Below are 8,203 nucleotides of genomic sequence, written 5' to 3'. Positions count from 1 at the left end.
AGTCAGTACTAGAAACAGTAGTAGAGTTAGTAGTAGAGTCAGTAGTAGAGTTAACAGTAAAGACAGTAGTAGTCTGTAGTAGAGTTGGTAGTAGAGTCAGTAGTAGTTTTGTCAGTAGTAGAGTCAGTAGTAAAATCAGTATTAGAATCAGTAGAAAAGTCAGTAGTAGAGTTAGTAGAGTCAGTAGTAAAAGTGTAGAAAAACTTTAAAAGGAACCATGATTGAGAAATCAGGAGGATTGGCAATAACACACACATGACTCACATGACAGGACGAGTAATGACCAACAGAGAGTGAAACACAATACAGGACATAAACACCAGACAATGTGGTCAGATACTGGTGATCATGTGAGGTGGTGTGGTCAGTGAACAGGGGAATGAAATCACTGCTGAACTCCAGCGCTGTATAGTCACTCACATGATACAGAATTAATGACAATTTTATTGGCCATTAATTACTTAATTCATTTTAACTTCCACAGTATTTGATCAGCCATGGCGGTCAGTGACATGGAGGTAAGAACAATGACTACAAACTTCATTGTGAGTTTGAAGTCTAGATGAAAGTTCCTCAGTGATCTCCTGCTTATTTTACTTATTGAATAGTGAGAGTAATAGAAAGGAGATGTTGAGGAAACTGAAGGGATTTCAGCCAGGAACCACAGAAGTCCACGAGCTGAAGATTCTGCTGCACGGCCCGGTCGGAGCAGGAAAGTCCAGCTTTATTAACTCGGTCAACACCGTCCTCCAGGGACACAACACCTCCACTGCACTGGCAAATTCAGCAGCTGGGAAAAGCTTCACTAAAGAGGTAATAACTAAACAATTTCACATAACAACAATAAAAATTTACTGAGGTCTAAAGTCTAAAGTCTAAAGTTCAGCTTCCTAAACCACGCTGATTGTTCTGATGTTTTGATTTTATCTCATATACTGTTGTGTTCTGTTAGAGATAAATCTGACTCAAGATTACACGCTCTTAAAAATCCTAATAGGGTCCTTGTCTAAAATACACTCCTGTATCTTTCATGAAAACATTATTTTATTATTATTTATTTTTCAGTTTAATTATCACAGACTGAAGAAAGACGGGCCTGGATCTTTCTACCCATTTGTCTTTATTGATATCATGGGTCTGGAAGCAGAGGCGTCGTCAGGAGTGCACAGTGATGACATCATCAAAATATTACAGGGTCACGTGAAAGGTGGCTACTCTGTAAGTTCAGATTCTCCTGGTAAACATTAGCAATGTTATGAGAGCCTCAGGGGCTTTAATAACCGTGCACCATGAGGAACATGACTTCTACACAGATACGGAGCTGAGGGAGAGTCGATGAGGAGTTATAATATCATTCCTCTTAATATTAATATCTTTTTGTATCTTTTTCAGTGGAAATGGTATAAGTGGATTTGACAGCAATGTTATTAATATGTAAATATTATAGATGATAAATAATAATTTACAGCAACCTACTGCTTAAATGTGTGTATTTACAAATATATACACTATACAGCTAAAAGTTTGTGCCCCCTGATCATCACTCCCAAACAGCCACGCCCATTTGTAGTGGACTGACTTTAGGATTGACTGACGGCTGAACAGTTCAAGATAGAACTTAGTAAGCAGTTTGAAATACTGGCAGAAGTATTGGATGAAATGGATGTTGAATAAAAATGGTCGAGGATGAAGGAAGTAGTCATAGGATGCGCAGATGCGAGCATTGGAAGGAGACGAGGGACGTACAAGGAGCGCTGGATCCAGGAGCGGACCTTGGATCTGACTGGTGAAAGAAGAAACGCTCGACAGAGGCATGACTAAGCGAGGACAGAAGAAGAAAAATTTACTGTGGCTGAAGCTTATCGAGAGCTAGATTGAAAGGTGAAGAGGAACTGTAGACGGGACAAGTGAAACTAGTTGGACCAACAAGGTCAAGAAGCACAGGAGGCAGCAGATAGAAATGACACCAAGACACTCTATGGTATTGTCTGCAACCTTACCAGAACAAAGAGGGGATGGGGGCACCTGTCAAAGGCAAGAATGGAAAATGACTGCTGAAAAAGAAGAGCAGAATGGAACACTTCCAGGAGACTCTGAATCAGCCTGTTCCCGAAATCACCTTCACCTTCGATCCCCCTGACCCGAAGAGGAGTCATCGTGAAGCTCCCAAAGAAAGGCCATTTAGCGTACTGCAACAACTGGCAAGGAATCACACTCCTCTCAGTCCCTGGCAAAGTATTTAGCTTCGTCCTGCTCAGAAGACTTCAAAGAGCTGTGGATCAGAAACTTAGAGAAGAACAAGCCGATTTTTGCAGTGGCAGATCATGCAATGAACAGATCTTTATCCTGAGAACTATCAATGAACAAAGCTTGGAGCATCAACAGTGGCTCTCTATTAACTTTGTCGATTTCACCAAAGCCTTTGACAGCGTACACCGGGATTTGCTTTGGAACATAGTGAGGTCATACGGCATCCCTGAACAATTTGTCGAGGTCTTCCGAACCGTATATCTTCGATCCAGCTGCTGCGTCTGAACAGAAGATAGCAATACCGATTTTCTCGCCATTGAGATCGGCGTAAGGCAGGTCTTCCTACTGGCCGTCGACTGTGTAATACAGATTGCCATGGATAAAGATGGGTTTGGAATCCTGTGGAGACTACCAAAACGCCTGATGGAGCTTGACTTTGCTGATGACATTGCCCTCCTAGCCAACATCAGGAAGTATATAAAGGCAATGACGAAAAGTCTAGTGCAAGAAGTGGCCAAGGTTGGCCTTCGGATTAGCGGGAACAAAACCAAGATCATGAGAATTGGATATGCGGCAGTGGATGACCCATTAACAGTGAGGCAACAGCATCTGGTGGAGGTTGACAGATTCACCTAACTGGGCACTGTCATAGCAAGCGATGGCGATGCTGAACATGATGTGGTATGCCGGATTGTGGATGCAGTCTTCCAACGGCTCCGACCAATTTGGGCGAACAAGACCATCAACACAACAACAAAAATTCATCTGCTGAATTCCATTGTTATACCTACTGCAATCTATGCCTGCGAAACATGGAAAATGTCTGCCAAGATTGGCAGAAGACTCAATGTAACCCAGCAGAGATGGCTGCGACGCATCATATGAGTCTCATATCGTGACCACATCACCAGTGAGAAGATTCATCGCTGAACCTCCACCCAACCGCTCAATGACATCATGACCGAGCGGCAGATGCAATTTGCGGGTCACGTCCTCCGAGAGCAGCATCCATGGCTCCCAAAATTTGCCATCACTTGGACCCCGCCATGAGGAAGACAGAAACAAGGCTGCCCTCACACAACATGACTTTCATTGATGACCTACGGGCCCTGGACATAGAATGGGGCGGGGCAGAAGATGCCACCACTGATCGATCTCACTGGAGATATCTCACCACCCAATGCGCCGAACGGTGCAGGAGGAGTTGATTGATTGATTTGATTGATTGATGATTGACCATCACCCCTATATGTGTTACTTCTCCAACTTTTCCCATAAACTTTTCCTCACACAGTTGTACAGAAGGTCTGTGTGTGTGTGGAGCTTTACAGTTTGACTGGACTTCAGAGTCCAGTCTCTGCTCAAGCATGACCGTGTTCCTGTGCACAGAGCAGCTCTATGAAGACATGGTGTGGACGTGAAGGTTGGAGTGAGGAATTGGAGTGTCCTCCAGGCCTGGAGCTCAGCACCACTTTCTCTCTCTCTTTTACACTCCTTCTACAGAGAAAGAGTAGCATTTACATTTACATTTATGGCAGTTGGCCCACACCCTCCTGCCCAGACCCTCCTGCCCACACCCTTCTCCACCAGTCTAAACGAAGATAATATTCATTCTCATGCACCCTTCTGCCCTTACCCTTCTGCCCACACCCTTATTCCCACTCCCTTCTGCCCAGACCCTTTGGCCCACACCCTTCCACCCATGCCCTTCTACACCAGAAGAGACAAAGATAATATTTACTCTCATGCACATTTAAATAGAATTTATTTTTTTATTTTTCAGTTCAATCCTTTTAAACCAATTGCTAACCCCAGTAACCCCAGTCTGAAGGACAAAGTCCACTGTCTGGTGAGTGTGTTACCAGGGGACAAAATCTCCCTCATCACTGATGAAGTCATCCAGAAGATGAAAGCTGTTCGGGAACAAGTGCGTGAGTTAGGTGAGTGTATATATATTTATGCAGAGAGATATGGTCATGTACAGTGTGTAGCATAAGTATTAACCCCCCTAAATCCCTTCCCACATACCTTATTGCTTGTGACTGATTAATTAGATCTGATCTGTCTGATCTGAGCTATTAGACTTTATCTTTAAGATGAAAGTCAGATTCTGCATGAGATACTCACATAGTTTGTATTTCTGGGGATTTGTCAGGGATTCCTCAGGTCATCATCATGTCACATGTTGACAGAGCATGTCTGCTAGTTAAGGAGAACCTGAGGAAGATCTACACCAGCAGAAAAATTAAAGAGAAGGTGAGAACAGCAGCAACAGTGGAGTCATTCTCCTTTTATTTACTGCTTATCTACAGCTACCCACTCTGCAGAACTTTGTAGAGACTCCACAGAACATTTTATCAAGCATTTTTCCTGTCACTCATTAGCTTTGAAATACAAATGAAACTGCATGGACGTGACTCCTGATTTTGTTAAAGTTCTGTTGTATCTGTTCATCTTAGATGGAAGAGTGCAGTCATAAACTGGGAGTCCCCATGAACTGCATCTTTCCTGTGCTGAACTACCACGAACAGATCACCAACGACTTGAACATGGATCTTCTGATTCTCATGGCAATAACTGACATCATCCAGTTCACCAATGAGTATGTTGAAGACCAGGTTTATAACACCAACCAGTATGCTGAAGGCCAGGTTCACAATGAATGATGTCCCTCAACAGAGTCTCATCTTAACTCATCTTTTTAAATCTTCTCTTTGTTTTTTATATTCTATGGTTTATTATGATCACTTTAAGATCAGCAATTAGAGTAATGTGGAGTCAGCTTTAATCTTATCATCATGAGTTTTTGTAGAACATATCTATGAGTGACTTGGGACCTAATTATAGTTTCTAATTACAGTTTCTTGATGGTGCTTTGGGGCTCATGTTATACTTCATTTTATACTTCAATTTATACTTCATTATACTTCACTTTATTTTTCTATATAATTCATTTTACTTCATTATACTTCACTATACTTGATTTTATACTTCAATATAATTCATTTTACTTCACCAGGACTTTTCAGAACTAAACAGAAATTCAAACCCAAATGCCATCAGAAGTACACAGCTTCCTCTCAGTGACTATACACCATATGTAGGAGTGAGCTGGAACTAAACTGGAGCAAAAAGAGACCCTGAGTTCCTCTAGTGGCTGGCTGCAGTACAATATTTTTGATCCTGCTTATCACTACATTAATCAACAGGACAGTTCACAAATTTAACTTTTATTTGGTCATGAAATCTCCCTCAGTATTTTTACACATGAGAAATGGATTATTTTGGACAGGACAGTCAAACCTCATGAACATGAATCAAATGATGGATATCAGCTGCTACAGGGGAAGGTCTGTATATTAAATGTATGTATGTCCCTGCTTCTATTTGTAATTATTTTTAATTTTAGTTCTGTATATTTACTGCCCTTGTTCTGATCGGTACACTAAATAAAAATAAACAACAACAAAATACAGCATGGTTTTGACTTTTTTGTTTTGGCTGTAGTTTTGGGATTTTTTTGTTGTTTATGTCGAATATTCTTTTGGATTTATCTCCATTTACATCTTTTATTTTCATGGACAGTGAAATAGTTTCCACAGATGCTACTATGGTCAGTCAGTAATAAACGTAAGAAACAATGAAATGTCGGCCTCTCTGTGTTCCAGCTTTGAGACTCTGGTTCACTTCTGTTTGTTCATCTCGTGTTTCATGTGTGTGATTATCACTTTGCTCTCATGTTTTAATACTCAATAAAACTATGCAACCTGTTTCCTTGAGAATGGAACAACATGCTGCAAACTGTGACACTATGGGAACACTTTGTTGAGGAAGTGTGTCTGAAGCTCCATGTGAACATACGTCAATTCATTGGCTTGGATAGGACAAGGGATGGAGGAATACACGCCAGCATGTCCATATAAGAGCATCTACGTCTGAAGGAAGCACAAAAGGACACTCAGGGTGTGACCAGTGACTCAGTGTCTCATTCCCTTCTCAGGGAACCGGGATACATACGTAACCTGTTGTAGGCAACTCAACGCTGCATCATGACTGATACTCTGGGAATGTCAATACCCACGCCACCATACACTGGTCGATGTCTGTCCCAGGGGCTGTGAGAGACCACGAGCAAACCAGGAGCAGAACACCCATTAGCCCTGAAGGACCTGAGACCCAGGATTGGGGTCGAGGTCCAGGTTATAAAACCTGATAAAGGTGTGCGGAAAGGACCAGCCCATCACAGCACAAATCTCCTGGAGGGGAACACTCCTAGCCAGGGCACTGGATGAGGCAACACCAATCTGGACACCTTTGGGACATATCCAGCCCTGGGGTGCAAGATGGACATGCCAGGGGCAAACTCCAGGCAGGTGGAGAGCCTGCAGATCCCCTACCTGTCTAAGGGAGGCCAAGGCTAAAAGCAGAGCCGGCTTAAGGGTCAGAAACTTCTCCGAAGCTGACTCCATGGGCTCAAAGGGGGCTTCCAGCAACCTGTCCAGGACCACCGAGAGATCCCAGGATTGGAGGCATGGTCTGCAAGAAGGCCTCAGCCGCCGGGCACCATGCAGAAAGTGAGTGACCAGAGGGTGCCTACCTAGGGAGGCACCAAGTACAAGGGCGTGATTCACAGCAATGGCGGCCACGTACATCTTTAAAGTAGAGGGGGACAGGCCCCAAGAAAGACGAGACTGTAGGAATCCCAGCACTGTACCTATCGGGCAGTGCACTGGGTCCTGCTCATGCTGAGTGCACCAGAGACTAAAAAGCCTCCACTTTAAAGCATACAGCTTCCTAGTGGAGGGAGCCCTAGCATTCTGCACCAGAGTCTCCACAACCTCTGATAAGAGGCCTGCCTCTAGGAACTGGTCCCCCTCAGAGGCTAGACTCAGAGCTTCCACAACTCTGGGCGGGGGTGGTGAATCACCCCTCGTGCCTGACAGAGGATATCTTTCCTGATGGGAATCTTCCAAGGAGCGCTATCTAGGAGGGAGACAAGGTCTGCGAACTGAACTCGAGTGGGCCAGCGGGGAGCCACTAGAAAAAGGTGGACCCCATCGTGGTGCACTCTGGCTAGGACTTCTGGGAGCAGAGCTACTGGAGGAAAAGGCATACAGATGCAGCCTCGGCCAGGTCTGTACCAGAGAATCCAGACCCAGAGGGGCTGGATGAGAGAGGGAGTACCACAGCGGACAGTGTGTTGACTTCTCTGACCAGAGCAGGATTTGCTGAACCAACTTGAACAGAGGACATGGACACAGACCACCCTGATGGTTGATATAAGCAACCACTGTGGTGCTGTGTGTGCGCACCAGCACATGGAAGCCTCTGAGGTGTGGGAGAAAGTGTTTCAGTGCTACAGCCTTACAGAAATACAAAATTGAGGCATCCATCGAAGGAGTCCCATGAGAATTACACGCCTCTAGATTGGGACACAAGGTCAGAAACCAGGGTCTTCCACATAAGTAGGGTACGAAGCCCGCAGTGCATAACCCTTATGGCACCAAGGGGATGCCTGCGGGGATAAAAGCCCGCAACTCTGGAACAGCCTCATGTGAATCAGACCCAATAGGATAATGTTGGCTGCTACCACCATGAGGCCAAGGACTCTCTGCACCTCGGTGACAGAGAGGCTTTGTTCTAGCCTAATAGCATTCACTGCTACTAGTATGGAAGCCATCTGAGCAGGAGATAGACATGCCTGCACCACAGTGGAATCCAAAATTACCCCCAAGAGGGTGGTTCTCTGAGAAGGAGAAAGTACACACATCTCTGAGGTCAACTTGAGGCCTAGAGCCTCAAATAAGCAAGCAAAGCATCCTGGTGACTGGCTGCCATGACCTACGACTGGGCCAGGACGAGCCAGTCATACAGGAAATTCAGTACACGGATGCCCTGGAGATGCAGCGGCACAAAGGCAGCATCCATGCACTTCATAAAAGTGCATGGCGAC

General features: G+C 44.5%; 1 protein-coding gene across 1 annotated transcript; it reads left to right on the top strand.

The window, feature by feature from the left end:
- The first annotated feature begins 279 nt into the window (after positions 1 to 279).
- LOC131347252 (interferon-induced protein 44-like) lies at positions 280 to 5,022 on the top strand. Its single transcript, XM_058381232.1, has 6 exons — positions 280 to 518; positions 609 to 813; positions 1,066 to 1,218; positions 4,034 to 4,190; positions 4,406 to 4,506; positions 4,710 to 5,022. Exons 2-6 carry the CDS (start codon positions 628 to 630, stop codon positions 4,914 to 4,916), a joined length of 804 nt encoding a protein of 267 aa, XP_058237215.1. The 5' UTR covers positions 280 to 518; positions 609 to 627; the 3' UTR covers positions 4,917 to 5,022.
- Positions 5,023 to 8,203: the final 3,181 nt, after the last annotated feature.

This window comes from Hemibagrus wyckioides, linkage group LG26 (assembly GCF_019097595.1).
Source record: "Hemibagrus wyckioides isolate EC202008001 linkage group LG26, SWU_Hwy_1.0, whole genome shotgun sequence".
NCBI classification, from domain to species: domain Eukaryota; kingdom Metazoa; phylum Chordata; class Actinopteri; order Siluriformes; family Bagridae; genus Hemibagrus; species Hemibagrus wyckioides.
The sequence above is the reverse complement of the archived record's forward strand: the minus strand, read 5'-3'. Positions and strand labels throughout refer to the sequence as shown.